Genomic DNA, 16,206 nt, shown 5'->3' with positions numbered 1-16,206 from the left:
CAGGTGAGACTCGCCTGGGCACACCTGGGCACACCTGGGCACACCTGGGACAGGTGAGACTCGCCTGGGCACACCTGGGCACACCTGGGCACACCTGGGACAGGTGAGACTCGCCTGGGCACACCTGGGCACACCTGGGACAGGTAAAAACGGGGCTGGAAGGACCAAAATTGGGGCAATTTTGGGGTTTTTTGGGCTGTTTTTAACCCTTTCCCCCCAGTGGATTTTGGGTCATTTTTGAGTCAATTTTGGGGTTTTTTGGGTCATTTTTAACCCTTTCCCTCCCAGTGGATTTTGGGTCAATTTTGGGTCAATTTTGGGGTTTTTGGGGCCGTTTTTAACCCTTTCCTCCCCAGTAGATTTGGGGTCAATTTTGGGTCATTCTTGGGTGAATTTTGGGGATTTTGGGGCCGTTTTTAACCCTTTCCCCCCCAGCTGGACTCGGAGGTCCAGGCCCTGCTGCGCCGCTGCGACGGGGGCGGGGCCGAGGGTGGGGGAGGGGCCTTGGCCCCGCCCCCCGGGGACCCCCCCGGGGACCCCCCCGAGCCCCCCCCGAACCCCCCCGGGGAGCCCGAGAGGAGAGGTGAGCGGGGGAGGGGAACTTTGGGGGGAAAAAATGGGATTTTGGGGCATTTTGGGGAAATTTGGGGGGAATTTGGGGATTTTGGGGGGAAATTTGGGGATTTTGGGGGAAATTTGGGGACTTTGGGGGGAAATTTGGGGATTTTGGGCAGAATTTGGGGATTTTTGGGGATTTTAGGGGGAAATTTGGGGATTTTGGGGGGAATTTGGGAATTTTTGGGGGGAAATTTGGGGATTTTGGGCGGAATTTGGGGTTTTTTGGGGAAATTTGGGGGATTTTAAGGGGGAAATTCGGGAATTTTGGGGGAAATTTGGGATTTTGGGAAGAATTTTGGGGATTTTGGGGTGGAAATTGGGGAATTTTGGGGATTTTTGGGGGAAATTTGAAAATTTTGGGGGAAATTTGGGAAATTTGGGGGATTTTAGGGGTAAATTTGGGAATTTGGGGACTTTTTGGGGGGAAATTTGGGGATTTTTGGGAGAAATTTGGGGATTTTGGGGAGAAATTTGGGGATTTTAGGGAGAAATATGGGGATTTTGGGGAAATTTGGGGGATTTTAGGGGGAAATTTGGGAATTTTGGGAAGAATTTTGGGGTGGAAATTTGGGAATCTTGGGGATTTTGGGGGGAAATTTGGGAATTTGGGAACTTTTTGGGGGGAAATTTGGGAATTTTGGGGGGAAATTTGGGGATTTTGGGGTGAAATTTGGGGATTTTGGGGATTTTTTGGAGGGTTTGGGGGGAAATTTGGGGATTTTGGGGTGGAAATTGGGGAATTTTGGGGATTTTTGGGGGAAATTTGAAAATTTTGGGGGGAAATTTGGGAATTTGGGGACTTTTTGGGGTGAAATTTGGGGATTTTGAGGAGGAAATTCGGGATTTTGGGGGTGAAATTTGGAATTTTGGGGTCAAAATTTGGGATTTTGGGGAGGAAATTTGGGATTTTGGGGAGGAAATTTGGAATTTTGGGGAGGAAATTTGGGATTTTGGGGCATTTTTGGGGTCAAAATTTGGGATTTTAGGGTCAAAATTTTGGAATTTTGGGGTCGAGATTTGGGATTTTGGGGCATTTTGGGGGGAAATTTGGGATTTTGGGGGGAAATTTGGGATTTTGGGATTTTTGGGGTCGAAATTTGGGATTTTGGGGTGAAATTTGGAATTTTGGGGTCGAAATTTGGGATTTTGGGGGAAATTTGGGATTTTGGGGGTGAAATTTGGAATTTTGGGGTCAAAATTTGGGATTTTGGGGAGGAAATTTGGGATTTTGGGGCATTTTTGGGGTCAAAATTTGGGATTTTGGGGTCGAAATTTGGAATTTTGGGGGGGAAATTTGGAATTTTGGGGGGGAGATTAGGGATTTTGGGGTCGAAATTTGGGTTTTTGGGGAGGAAATTTGTGATTTTGGTGATTTTTGGGGTTGAAATTTGGGATTTTGGGGTCAAAATTTGGAATTTCGGGGGGGAAATTTGGGATTTTGGGGGGAAATTCGGGATTTTGGGGAGGATATTTGGGATTTTGGGGGTGAAATTTGGGATTTTGGGGATTTTTGGGGTTGAAATTTTGGGATTTTGGGGTCGAAATTTGGAATTTTGGGGGGAAATTTGGGATTTGGGGGATTTTTGGGGTCGAAATTTGGGATTTTGGGGATTTTTGGGGTCAAAATTTGGGATTTTGGGGTCGAAATTTATAATTTTGGGGTCGAAATTTGGGCTTTTGGGGAGGAAATTTGGGATTTTGGGGGGAAATTTGGGATTTTGGGGAGGAAATTTGGGATTTTGGGGATTTTTGGTGTTGAAATTTGAAACTTTGGGGAGGAAATTTGGAATTTTGGGGAGGAAATTTGGGATTTTGGGGATTTTTGGGGTCGAAATTTGAAACTTTGGGGAGGAAATTTGGGATTTTGGGGATTTTTGGGGTCAAAATTTGGGATTTTGGGGTCGAAATTTTGGATTTTGGGGGATTTCGTGGCGTTTTTGGGAGGGAATTTCCCCTTCTCATTTGCATAGCCCGCCCCTCATTAGCATAACCGAATCTTTGCCGGTTTGCAGAGCCGTGGGCGGGGCCCGAGGAGGGCGTGGCCGCCGCCCCTCCCCCGCCCCGGCTGAGCTTCGCCCCCGAGGCCGTGGCCAGGCTGGGCGGGGCCCTGGGCCGGGTCCAGAGGGGGCTGCACCACCTGGGGGGGCACCTGAGCGCCCGCCGTGAGTACCGGGCACACCTGGGCACACCTGGGCACACCTGGGGGCACACCTGGGCACACCTGGGGGCACCTGGGCACAGCTGGGGGCACCTGGGGGCACCTGAGATACACTTGGGCACACCTGGGGTACACCTGGGCACACCTGGGCACACCTGGGCACACCTGGGGGCACCTGGGGGCACCTGGGCACAGCTGGGGTACACCTGGGTACACCTGGGGGCACCTGGGGTACAGCTGGGACACACCTGGGCACACCTGGACACACCTGGGCACACCTGGGCACACCTTGGGGCACCTGGGGGCACCTGGGGGCACCTGAGATACACTTGGGCACACCTGGGGTACAGCTGGGCACACCTGGGCACACCTGGGCATGATTAAACACACCTGGGCATACCTGGGCACAGCTGGGCACACCTGGGGGCACCTGGGCACACCTCGGGGCACCTGGGCGCACCTGAGATACACCTGGGCACACCTGGCACACCTGGGGTACAGTTGGGGGCACCTGGGGAGGGTTAAATACACCTGGGCACACCTGGGGGCACTTGGGATACACCTGGGGTACACTTGGGCACACCTGAGATACACCTGCGCACACCTGGGCACACCTGGGACACACTTGAACACACCTGGGTACACCTGGGCACACCTGGGGGCACCTGGGCCGGGTCCAGAGGGGGCTGCACCACCTGGGGGGGCACCTGAGCGCCTGCCGTGAGTTCCGGGCACACCTGGGCACAGCTGGGCACACCTGGGCACACCTGGGGCACACCTGGGCACACCTGGGGTAAAGCTGGGCACACCTGGGGCACACCTGGGCACAGCTGGGCACACCTGGGGACACCTGGGACACACCTGGGACACACCTGGGCACACCTGGGTACACCTGGACACACCTGGGACACACCTGGGGGCACCTGGGGCACACCTGGGCACACCTGGGACACACCTGGGCACACCTGGGACACACCTGGGGCACACCTGGGCACACCTGGGATACACCTGGGCACACCTGAGCACACCTGGGGCACACCTGGGCACACCTGGGCACACCTGGGCACACCTGGGATACACCTGGGGCTCACCTGGGCACACCTGGGCACAGCTGGGCACACCTGGGATACACCTGGGGCTCACCTGGGCACACCTGGGCACACCTGGGCACACCTGGGCACACCTGGGGGCACCTGGGCACACCTGGGACACACCTGGGCACACCTGGGGGGTTAAAGCCGACCCGGGGCAGATTTTGGGCGACTTTGTGGGAATTCCTGGGGACTTTGGGGCTTTTTTTTCTTGGCAATTTTGGGGGGAATTTGGGGCATTTTGGGGAATTCCTGATTTTGGGGGAATTTTGGGGCTTTTTTGGGTGGATTTTCTGCAATTTTGGGGCTTTTTTGGGTGGATTTTCTGCAATTTTGGGGCTTTTTTGGGTGGATTTTCTGCAATTTTGGGGCTTTTTTTGGGTGGAATTTCTGCAATTTTGGGCAATTTTTGGGTGGATTTTTGGGCATTTTTGTTGGGAATTTCTGTGGAATTTTGGGTGAAATTTTGGAGATTTTGGGGCTTTTGAGAATTTCAGATTTTTGTTGAATTTTGGGGCTTTTTTTGGGTGGATTTTCTGCAATTTTGGGGCTTTTTTTGGGTGGAATTTCTGCAATTTTGGGGCTTTTTTTGGATGGATTTTCTGCAATTTTGGGGCTTTTTTGGGTGGATTTTCTGCAATTTTGGGGTTTTTTTGGGTGGAATTTCTGCAATTTTGGGGCTTTTTTTGGGTGGATTTTCTGCAATTTTGGGGCTTTTTTTGGGTGGATTTTCTGCAATTTTGGGGCTTTTTTTGGGGAGATTTTCTGCAAATTTGGGGCTTTTTTGGGTGGAATTTCTGCAATTTTGGGGCTTTTTTTGGGTGGATTTTCTGCAATTTTGGGGCTTTTTTTGGGGAGATTTTCTGCAAATTTGGGGCTTTTTTGGGTGGATTTTCTGCAATTTTGGGGCTTTTTTTGGGTGGAATTTCTGCAATTTTGGGGCTTTTTTTGGGTGGATTTTCTGCAAATTTGGGGCTTTTCTGGGGAGATTTTTGGGCTTTTTTGTTGGGATTTTTTGTGGAATTTTGGGTGGAATTTTGGGGATTTTGGGGCTTTTGAGAATTTCTGATTTTTGTTGAATTTTGGGGCTTTTTTTGGGTGGATTTTCTGCAAATTTGGGGCTTTTCTGGGGAGATTTTTGGGCATTTTTGTTGGGAATTTCTGTGAAATTTTGGGGATTTTGGGGCTTTTGAGAATTTCTGATTTTGGAGGAATTTTGGAGAATTTTTGGTGGAATTTTTGAGAAGTTTTGGGTGAATTTTGGGGCTTTTTTTGGGTGGATTTTCTGCAATTTTGGGCAATTTTGGGTGGAATTTTGGACATTTTTGGTGGGAATTTTTGGGGGAATTTTGGGTGGAATTTTCTGGTATTTTGGGGCTTTTGAGAATTCTTGGTTTTGGTGGAATTTTGGAGGAATTTTGGGTGAATTTTGGGGCTTTTTTTGGGTGGATTTTCTGCAATTTTGGGGCTTTTTTGGGTGGATTTTGGGGCATTTTTGTTGGGAATTTCTGTGAAATTTTGGGTGAAATTTTGGGGATTTTGGGGCTTTTGGGAATTTCTGATTTTCGTGGAATTTTGGAGAATTTTTGGTGGAATTTTTGGAGAAGTTTTGGGTGAATTTTGGGGCTTTTTTTTGGGTGGAATTTCTGCAATTTTGGGGCTTTTTTTGGGTGGATTTTCTGCAATTTTGGGGCTTTTTTGGGTGGATTTTCTGCAATTTTGGGGCTTTTTTGGGTGGAATTCCTGCAATTTTGGGGCTTTTTTGGGTGGATTTTCTGCAATTTTGGGGCTTTTTTGGGTGGATTTTCTGCAATTTTGGGGCTTTTTTGGGTGGAATTCCTGCAATTTTGGGGCTTTTTTGGGTGGATTTTCTGCAATTTTGGGGCTTTTTTGGGTGGAATTTCTGCAATTTTGGGGCTTTTTTGGGTGGATTTTCTGCAATTTTGGGGCTTTTTTGGGTGGATTTTTCTGCAATTTTGGGGCTTTTTTTGGGTGGATTTTCTGCAATTTTGGGGCTTTTTTGGGTGGATTTTCTGCAATTTTGGGGCTTTTTTGGATGGATTTTCTGCAATTTTGGGGCTTTTCTGGGTGGATTTTTGGGCTTTTTTGTTGGGAATTTCTGTGGAATTTTGGGTGGAATTTTGGGGATTTTGGGGTTTTTGGGAATTTCTGATTTTGGAGGAATTTTGGAGAATTTTTGGTGGAATTTTTTGAGAAGTTTTGGGTGAATTTTGGGGCTTTTTTTGGGTGGATTTTCTGCAATTTTGGGCAATTTTGGTGGGAATTTTGGGCATTTTTGTTGGGATTTTTTGGGGGAATTTTGGGTGGAATTTTGGGGATTTTGGGGCTTTTAAAAATTTCTGATTTTGGTGGAATTTTGGAGAAATTTTGGGTGAATTTTGGGGCTTTTTTTGGGTGGATTTTCTGCAAATTTGGGGCTTTTCTGGGGAGATTTTTGGGCTTTTTTATTGGGAATTTCTGTGAAATTTTGGGTGAAATTTTGAGGCTTTTGGGCTTTTTGTGAATTCCTGATTTTGGAGGAATTTTGGGTCGGATCTTGATAAAATTTTGGGTCTTTTTTTGTTGGATTTTGTGCAAATTTTTCGGGATTTTTGTGGAATTTGGTTTTTTTTTCCCTGGGAATTTTTAGGGATTTTTTGGGAATTCTGGGCTTTGGTTAATTTGGGATTTTTGGTGATTTTTAGGTGATTTTTTGGGGAGTTTTGGAGAAATTTTGGGTGAAATTTGTGAGGAATTTTGAGTCTTTTTTGTTGAGTTTTGTGCAAATTTTTCGGGATTTTTGTGGAATTTTGGTTTTTTTTTCCTGGGAATTTCTTGGGAATTTTCTGGGATTTTTGGTGATTTTGGAGTGATTTTTTTGGGGAGTTTTGGAGAAATTTTGGGTGAAACTCGAGACAAATTTTGGGTGTTTTTTGTTGGATTTTGTGGGATTTTTTGGGGGGATTTTTTGTGGGATTTTGGGGCTTTTTTCCTGGGAATTTTGAGTGAATTTTCTGGGATTTTTGGGATTTGACAATTTTGGGATTATTGCTGTTTTTTATGGTGATTTTTTGGGGAGTTTTGGCTGAATTTTGGGTGAGATTTTCATGGAATTCCGAGTCTTTTTTTGTTGGATTTTGTGCAAATTTTTGGGGTTTTTGTGGAATTTTGGGGTTTTTTCCTGGGAATTTTTGGGAATTTTCTGGGATTTTTGGGATTTTACAATTCTGGAATTTTTGCTGATTTTGGGGTGATTTTGGGGTGATATCGGCTGATTTGGGCTGGTTTTGGCTGATTTGGGCTGATTTGGGGTGATTTTGTCTGATTTTGGGGTGATTTGGGTGGTTTTGGGGTGATTTTGGGTGGTTTTGGGGTGATTTTGGCTGATTTTGGGTGATTTGGGCTGATTTTGGGGTGATTATGGCTGAGTTTGGGCTGATTTGGCTGATTTTTGTGTGATTTTGCCTGATTTTTGCTGATTTTGGGCTGATTTTAGCTGATTTGGGGTGATTTGGCTGATTTTGGCTGATTTGGGGTGATTTGGCTGATTTTGGCTGATTTTGGGCTGATTTTGGCTGATTTTGGGCTGATTTTGACTGATTTTGGGCAGATTTTGGCTGATTTTGGGCTGATTTTGGCTGATTTTGGACAGATTTTGGCTGATTTTGGGGTGATTTTGCCTGATTTTGGCTGATTTTGGGCTGTTTTTGGTTGATTTGGGCTGATTTTGGGCAGATTTGGGCTGATTTTGGGGTGATTTTGGGTGATTTTGGGCTGATTTTGGGGTGATTTAGGGCTGATTTTGGCTCATTTGGGGCTGATTTTGGGCTGATTTTGGCTGATTTTGGGCTGATTTGGCTGATTTTGGGCTGATTTTGGGCTGATTTTGGCTGATTTTGGGGTGATTTTGGGGTGAGTTTGGGCTGATTTTGGCTGATTTTGGGGTGATTTTGGGGTGTTTTTGGGCTGATTTTGGCTGATTTTGGGTGATTTTGGGGTGTTTTTGGGCTGATTTTGGCTGATTTTGGGGTGATTTTGGCTGATTTTGGGCGCTATGGGGGTTGCAGCGGAGCTGGCGGAGCCGGGCCGGGAGCTGCTGCGGGAGCTGCTGCGGGAGCACCGGCGGCTGCAGGAGCTGACGCTGCACCTGCACCAGAAACACCAGAGGGAGGCCCTGGAGGTACCTGGGACACACCTGAGTGCCACCTGTGTCACCTCTGTGTCACCTGTGTCACATGTCACACCTGTGTCCTTAGCTGTGTGTCACCTGTGTGCTCACCTGTGTCCTTACCTGTGTCACCTGTCCCTGCTCTGCCCCAGCACCTGCACCAGAAACACCAGAGGGAGGCCCTGGAGGTACCTGGGACACACCTGAGTGCCACCTGAGTGTCATCTCTGTGTCACCTGTGTCACATGTCACACCTGTGTCCTTACCTGTGTGTCACCTGTGTGCTCACCTGTGTCCTTACCTGTGTCACCTGTCCCTGCCCTGCCCCAGCACCTGCACCAGAAACACCAGAGGGAGGCCCTGGAGGTACCTGGGGGGTCACCTGAGTGCCACCTGTGTCACCTGTGTCACATGTCACACCTGTGTCACCTGTCACACCTATGTCACCTGTGTCACCTGTGTCACTTGTGTTACCTGTCACACCTATGTCACCTGTGCCACCTGTCTCACCTATGTCACCTGTCACACCTATGTCACCTGTGCCACCTGTCTCACCTATGTCACCTGTCACACCTATGTCACCTGTGCCACCTGTCTCACCTGTGCCAGATGTCACATCTATGTCACCTGTGCCACCTGTCTCACCTGTGCCACCTGTCACACCTATGTCACCTGTGCCACTTGTCTCACCTATGTCACCTGTCACACCTGTGTGCCACCTGTGTCATTTGTCCCACCTGTCTCACCTGTGTCATCTGTACCTCACCTGTGTCATCTGTTACGTCGCACCTGTGTGTCACCTGTCTCACTTGTCCCACCTCTCCCCTGTCCCTCCCCTGTCTCTCCCCTGTCCCTCCCCTGTCTCTCACCTGTCCCTCACCTGTCTCTCACCTGTCCCTCACCTGTCTCACCTGTCTCTCACCTGTCTCTCCCCTGTCTCTCACCTGTCTCTCACCTGTCTCTCACCTGTCTCACCTGTCTCTCACCTGTCTCTCTCACCTGTCTCACCTGTCTCTCACCTGTCTCTCACCTGTCTCACCTGTCTGTCTCACCTGTCCCAGCTGGCGGAGCTGCAGGACAAGGCCACCTCGGCGGAGACGAAGGTTCTGGAGATGGGCACCACGCTGGAGGGGCTGCAGTGGGACAGCGCCAAGCTGCGCAAGCGCGAGGGGCGCCTGGACAGACACCTGGCCGAGGCGCTGGAGCAGGTACCGCACCTGGGCACACCTGGGCGCACCTGGGCACACCTGGGCACACCTGGGGCACACCTGGGGTACACTGGGGGCACCTGGGCACACCTGGGTACACCTGGGGTACAGTGGGATACACCTGGGCACACCTGGGCACACCTGGGGTACACCTGGGTACACCTGGGCACACCTGGGCACACCTGGGCACACCTGGGGTACACCTGGGTACACCTGGGCACACCTGGGCACACCTGGGGTACACTGGGGGCACCTGAGCACACCTGGGGTACACTGGGGGCACCTGGGCACACCTGGGCACACCTGGGCACACCTGGGTACACCTGGGGGCACCTGGGGGCACGTGGGGTACACCTGGGGGCACCTGGGGTACACCTGGGTACACCTGGGGGCACCTGGGCACACCTGGGGTACACTGGGGGCACCTGGGATACACCTGGGGTACAGCTGGGGGCACCTGGGCACACCTGGGCTACACTGGGGGCACCTGGGCACACCTGGGGCACACCTGGGGCACACCTGGGGTACTCCTGGGCACACCTGGGCTACACTGGGATACACCTGGGGTACACCTGGGGTACACTGGGGGCACCTGGGAACACCTGGGGTACACCTGGGGTACACCTGGGGGCACCTGGGCACACCTGGGGTACACTGGGGGCACCTGGGAACACCTGGGGTACACCTGGGGTACAGCTGGGGGCACCTGGGCACACCTGGGGTACACCTGGGCACACCTGGGTACACCTGGGATACACCTGGGCACACCTGGGGTACACTGGGGGTACCTGGGCACACCTGGGCACAGCTGGGATATACCTGGGCACTCCTGAGTTATACATGGCCACATCTGGGGTACACCTGGGGACACCTAGGGTACACCTAGGATACACCTGGGCACAGCTGGGTACATCTGGGATACACCTGGGCACACCTGGGGTACACCTGGGCACACCTGGGGTACACCTGGGCACAGCTGGGGGCAACTGAGCACACCTGGCTTACACCTGGGGGCACTTGGGATACACCTGGGGTACACCTGGGCATTCCTGGGGGCACCTGGGCACACGTGGGCGCACCTGGGCACACCTCAGATACACTTGGGCACACCTGGGCACAGCTGGGCACACCTGGGGGCACCTGGGATACACCTGGGCACACCTGGATACACCTGGGCACACCTGGGGTATATCTGGGATACATCTGTGATACACCTGGGCACACCTGGGGTATATCTGGGATACATCTGTGATACACCTGGGCACACCTGAGACTCCTGGGCACACCTGAGATACACCTGGGCACACCTGGGGGCACCTTTGGTTACCCAAACGATCACAAGTGGCCCCAGGGGTACCTGCACAGACACCTGGCCGAGGCCCTGGAGCAGCTACACCTGAACTCAGGTGTGCCCAGGTGTGCCCAGGTGTGCCCAGGTGTGCCCAGGTGTGCCCAGGTGTGCCCAGGTGTCTGCTGTGTCTCACCTGTGCCCCTCTTATGTCTTATCTCTCACCTGGATCTCATCTCTCTTTCTTGTCCCTCCCCTGTCCCTCCCCTGTCCCTCACCTGTCGCCCACCTGTCCCTCACCTGTCCCCCACCTGTCCCTCACCTGTCTCTCACCTCTCTCACCTGTCTCTCACCTGTCTCACCTGTCTCTCCCCTGTCCCCCACCTGTCCCCCACCTGTCTCTCCCCTGTCCCTCACCTGTCCCTCACCTGTCCCTCACCTGTCCCCCACCTGTCCCTCACCTGTCTTTCACCTGTCTCTCACCTGTCTCACCTGTCTCACCTGTCTCTCCCCTGTCCCTCACCTGTCCCTCACCTGTCCCTCACCTGTCCCTCCCCTGTCCCTCACCTGTCCCTCACCTGTCTCTCACCTGTCTCTCACCTGTCCCTCACCTGTCCCTCACCTGTCCCCCACCTGTCCCACCTGTCCCTCACCTGCCTCTCACCTGTCTCTCCCCTGTCTCTCACCTGTCCCTCCCCTGTCCCCTCACCTGTCCCCCACCTGTCCCTCCCCTGTCCCACCTGTCCCACCTGTCCCTCACCTGTCTCTCCCCTGTCCCTCCCCTGTCCCCCCCCTGTCCCCCCCCGTCCCTCACCTGTCCCTCACCTGTCCCCCCCCGTCCCTCACCTGTCCCTCACCTGTCCCTCACCTGTCCCTCACCTGTCCCCCACCTGTCTCTCACCTGTCTCTCCCCTGTCCCTCACCTGTCCCTCCCCTGTCCCTCACCTGTCCCTCACCTGTCTCTCACCTGTCCCTCACCTGTCTCTCCCCTGTCCCTCCCCTGTCCCTCCCCTGTCCCCCACCTGTCTCTCACCTGTCTCACCTGTCTCTCCCCTGTCCCCCACCTGTCCCTCACCTGTCCCCCACCTGTCTCTCACCTGTCTCACCTGTCCCCTCCCCTGTCCCCCACCTGTCCCTCACCTGTCCCGTACCTGTCCCTCCCCTGTCCCTCACCTGTCCCCCACCTGTCCCCCACCTGTCTCACCTGTCTCTCCCCTGTCCCCCACCTGTCCCTCCCCTGTCCCCCACCTGTCCCCCACCTGTCTCACCTGTCTCACCTGTCCCTCCCCTGTCTCTCCCCTGTCCCCCACCTGTCCCCCCCCTGTCCCCCACCTGTCCCCCACCTGTCCCCCACCTGTCCCCTCCCACCTGTCCCTCCCCTGTCCCTCCCCTTTCCCTCACCTGTCCCCCACCTGTCCCTCACCTGTCCCTCCCCTGTCCCTCACCTGTCCCTCACCTGTCCCTCACCTGTCTCTCCCCTGTCTCTCACCTGTCCCTCCCCTGTCCCTCCCCTGTCCCCCACCTGTCCCCCACCTGTCCCCCACGTGTCCCTCACCTGTCCCCCACCTGTCCCCCACCTGTCCCTCACCTGTCCCTCCCCTGTCTCTCACCTGTCTCTCCCCTGTCCCTCACCTGTCTCTCCCCTGTCCCCCACCTGTCCCTCCCCTGTCCCCTCACCTGTCCCCCCCTGTCCCTCACCTGTCCCCACCTGTCCCCTCACCTGTCCCTCCCCTGTCCCCCCCCTGTCCCTCACCTGTCCCCCACCTGTCCCCCACCTGTCCCTCACCTGTCTCTCACCTGTCCCCCACCTGTCCCTCCCCTGTCCCTCCCCTGTCTCTCACCTGTCCCTCACCTGTCTCTCACCTGTCCCCCCCCTGTCCCCCACCTGTCCCTCCCCTGTCCCTCACCTGTCCCTCACCTGTCCCTCACCTGTCTCTCACCTGTCCCTCCCCTGTCCCCCCCCTGTCCCCCACCTGTCTCTCCCCTGTCCCCCACCTGTCCCCCCCCTGTCCCCACACCTGTCCCTCACCTGTCCCTGCCCTGTCCCCCACCTGTCCCACCTGTCCCCCCCCCTGTCCCTCACCTGTCCCCCACCTGTCCGTGCCCTGTTGTGTCTCTCACCTGTCCCAGCTGACCTCGGGCTCGTACGGCTCCGGCAGCTCCGGGGGTTTCCAGGGGGGGCAGATCACGCTCAGCGTGCAGAAGGTACCGGGCGGGGCCGGGGACCTGCCGGAACCTTCCGGAACTCGGGGGGGAGATGGGGGGGGGTTGGGGGGTTTGGGGGGGATTTTGGGGGAATTTTGGGGGGATTTTGGGGAATTTTGGGAATTTTGGGGGATTTTTGGGGGAATTTTTGGGAGAATTTGGGGGAAATTTGGGAAAATTGGGGATTTTTGGGAGAATTTTGGGGAAATTTTGGAAGGATTTTAGGGAATTTGGGGGATTTTGGGAGAATTTTGGGGAATTTTTGGGGATTTTTGGGAGAATTTTGGGGAAATTTTTGGGGAAATGTTGGCGAATTCTTTGGATATTTTGGGAGAATTTTTGGGGAATTTTGTGGTAATTTTGGGGAAATTTTGGGAATTTTTGGGAGAATTTTGGGTAATTTTTTGGGAGAATTTGGGGAATTTTTTGGGAGAATTTTGGGCAATTTTTGGGGGAATTTGAGGGGATTTTTGGGGAAATTTTTGGGAGAATTTTGGGGAAATTTTGGGAGGATTTTAGGGAATTTGGAGGATTTTGGGAGAATTTTGGGGAACTTTGGGGGAATTTTTGGGGAATTTTTGGGAGAATTTTGGTGAATTTTGGGGAAATTTTGGGGATTTTTGGGAGAATTTTGGGGAAATTTTGGGAATTTTTGGGAGAATTTTGGGGAATTCTTTGGATATTTTGGGAGAATTTTTGGGGAATTTTGGGAGAATTTTGGGGAATTTTTGGGAGAATTTTGGGGAATTTTTTGGGGGATTTTTGGGAATTTTGGGGGATTTTTGGGGGAATTTTGGGGATTTTTGGGAATTTTGGGGAATGTTGGAAATTTTAAGGATTTCTGGGAGAATTTTTGGGAGGATTTTAGGGAATTTTGGGGGATTTTTGAGAATTTTTGAGAGAACTTTGGGGAATTTTTGGGGAATTTTGGGGAATTTTTGAGAAATTTTTGGGAATTTTGGGGAGATTTTTGGGGAATTTTGGGAATTTTGGGGAAATTTTGGAAATTTTGGGGAAATTTTGGGAGAATTTTTGGGAGACTTTGGGGGAATTTGGGAATTTTGAGGAATTTTTGGGGCAATTTTGGGGAATTTTGGGGGAATTTTGGAGAATTTTTGGGAGAGTTTTGGGAAATTTTGGGGAGAATTTCTGGGAGAATTTTGGGGAATTTTTTGGGAATTTTTGGGGAAATTTTGGGGAATTTTTTGGAGAATTTTGGGGAATTTTGGAAAGAAATTTGGGGAATTTTTTTGGAATTTTTGGGAAAATTTTAGGGAATTTTTGGGAGAATTTTGAGAATTTTGCGGATTTTTGGGAATTTTGGGGAATTCTTGGGAATTTTGGGGAAATTTTGGGGAATTCTCAGGAGAATTTTTGGAAATTTTGGGAATTTTGGGGAATTTTTGGGAACTTTTGGGAGAGTTTTGGGAATTTTTGGGAAAATTTTTGGGAATTTTTGGGAGAATTTTGTGGAAATTTTGGGAGAATTTTAGAAAATTTTGGGAATTTGGGGATTTTGGGGGGAATTTTTGGGAGAATTTTGGGGAATTTTTGGGAATTTTGTGGAATTTTGGGGAGAATTTTGGGGAATTTTGGGGAGTTTTTGGGAAACTTTGGGAAATTTTTGGGAATTTGGGGATTTTGTGGAATTATGGGTTCCCAGGGAATTTTGGGGTGAATTTTGGGGTTTTTGGGTGCTCTGTGCCCAGTTTGAGATGCTGAATTTGGGTCTAATTTTGGGTGGGATTTTGTTGGATTTGGGTCAAATTTTGGGATTTTTTGTGGGATTTTTTGTGGGATTTTTTTGGGAATTTTGTGGAATTTGTGGAATTTTGGGATCCCAGGGAATTTTGGGGTGAATTTTGGGATTTTTGGGTCATTTGTGCCCAGTTTGAGATGCTGAACTTGGGTCTAATTTTGGGTGAGATTTTGTTGGATTTGGGTCAAATTTTGGGATTTTTTGTGGGATTTTTTTGGGAATTTTTTGATTTTGTGGAATTTTGGGATTTTGTGGAATTTTGGGGTGAATTTTGGGGTTTTTGGGTCCGTTTGTGCCCAGTTTGAGATGCTGAACTTGGGTCTAATTTTGGGGGGAGGTTTTATTGGATTTGGGTCAAATTTTGGGATTTTTTGTGGGATTTTTTGGGGATTTTTTTGGGAATTTTGGGGATTTTGTGGAATTTTGGGACCCCAGTGAATTTTGGGGTGAATTTTGGGGTTTTTGGGTGCTCTGTGCCCAGTTTGAGATGCTGAACTTGGGTCTAATTTTGGGTGGGATTTGGATGGATTTGGGTCAAATTTTGGGATTTTTGTGGGATTTTTTTTTGGAATTTTGGGAATTTGTGGAATTTTGGGATCCCAGGGAATTTTGGGGTGAATTTTGGGGTTTTTGGGTGCTCTGTGCCCAGTTTGAGATGCTGAATTTGGGTCTAATTTTGAGTGGGATTTGGATGGATTTGGGTCAAATTTTGGGATTTTTTGTGGGATTTTTTTGGGATTTTTTTGGGATTTTTTTTGGAATTTTGGGGAATTTTTGGAATTTTGGGACCCCAGGGAATTTTGGGGTGAATTTTGGGGTTTTTGGGTCCGTTTGTGCCCAGTTTGAGATGCTGAACTTGGAACAGATTTTGGGTGGGATTTGGATGGATTTGGGTCAAATTTTGGGATTTTTTGTGGGATTTTTTTGGGATTTTTGTGGGATTTTTTTGGGATTTTTTGTGGGAATTTTTTGATTTTGTGGAATTTTGGGACCCCAGGGAATTTTGGGGTGAATTTTGGGGATTTTTGGGTCCCTTTGTGCCCAGTTTGAGATGCTGAACTTGAGACAGATTTTGGGGGAGATTTTGTTGGATTTGGGTCAAATTTTGGGATTTTTTTGGGATTTTTTGTGGGATTTTTTTTGGAATTTTGGGGAATTTGTGGAATTTTGGGACCCCAGGGAATTTTGGGGTGAATTTTGTGGTTTTTGAGTCCGTCTGTGCCCAGTTTGAGATGCTGAACTTGGGTCTAATTTTGGGTGAGATTTGGATGGATTTGGGTCAAATTTTGGGATTTTTTTGTGGGATTTTTTTTGGAATTTTCAGGAATTTGTGGAATTTTGGGACCCCAGGGGATTTTGGGGTGAATTTTGGGGTTTTGGTCCATCTGTGCCCAGTTTGAGATGCTGAACTTGGGTCTAATTTTGGGTGGGATTTGGATGGATTGGGGTCAAATTTTGGGATTTTTTGTAGGAATTTTTGTGGGATTTTTTGGGGATTTTTTGTGGGAATTTTTGTGGTAATTTTGGGAATTTGTGGAATTTTGGGATCCCAGGGAATTTTGGGGTGAATTTTGGTGTTTTTGGGTGCTTTGTGCCCAGTTTGAGATGCTGAACTTGAGACAGATCTTGGATGGGATTTGGATGGATTGGGGTCAAATTTTGGGATTTTTTGTGGGATTTTTTTGGGAATTTTGTGGAATTTGTGGAATTT

At 50.3% G+C, this 16,206-nt stretch overlaps 1 protein-coding gene and 1 long non-coding RNA gene across 51 annotated transcripts in view; one reads left to right on the top strand and one right to left on the bottom strand.

Annotated features, from left to right (window-relative positions):
- The window catches only part of LOC132341308 (E3 ubiquitin-protein ligase BRE1B-like), a 67,801-nt gene that overhangs the window by 10,796 nt on the left and 40,799 nt on the right, over positions 1-16,206 (top strand). For all 50 annotated transcript variants that reach the window (XM_059872764.1, XM_059872738.1, XM_059872762.1 and 47 more), the window contains 5 exons: positions 436-583; positions 2,631-2,780; positions 7,935-8,047; positions 9,097-9,243; positions 12,662-12,736. In XM_059872764.1, coding sequence (XP_059728747.1) covers positions 436-583; positions 2,631-2,780; positions 7,935-8,047; positions 9,097-9,243; positions 12,662-12,736 — 633 coding nt within the window. The remainder of the gene's footprint in view (positions 1-435; positions 584-2,630; positions 2,781-7,934; positions 8,048-9,096; positions 9,244-12,661; positions 12,737-16,206) is intronic.
- Positions 1-16,206, bottom strand: part of LOC132341309 (uncharacterized) — a 31,994-nt gene that overhangs the window by 7,671 nt on the left and 8,117 nt on the right. The window contains exon 2 of the long non-coding RNA XR_009490151.1: positions 10,530-10,560. This is a non-coding gene — a long non-coding RNA (uncharacterized LOC132341309). The remainder of the gene's footprint in view (positions 1-10,529; positions 10,561-16,206) is intronic.

Source organism: Haemorhous mexicanus, chromosome 38 (assembly GCF_027477595.1).
Source record: "Haemorhous mexicanus isolate bHaeMex1 chromosome 38, bHaeMex1.pri, whole genome shotgun sequence".
Lineage (NCBI taxonomy): Eukaryota > Metazoa > Chordata > Aves > Passeriformes > Fringillidae > Haemorhous > Haemorhous mexicanus.
This window is presented reverse-complemented; position numbering and strand designations above follow the sequence as displayed.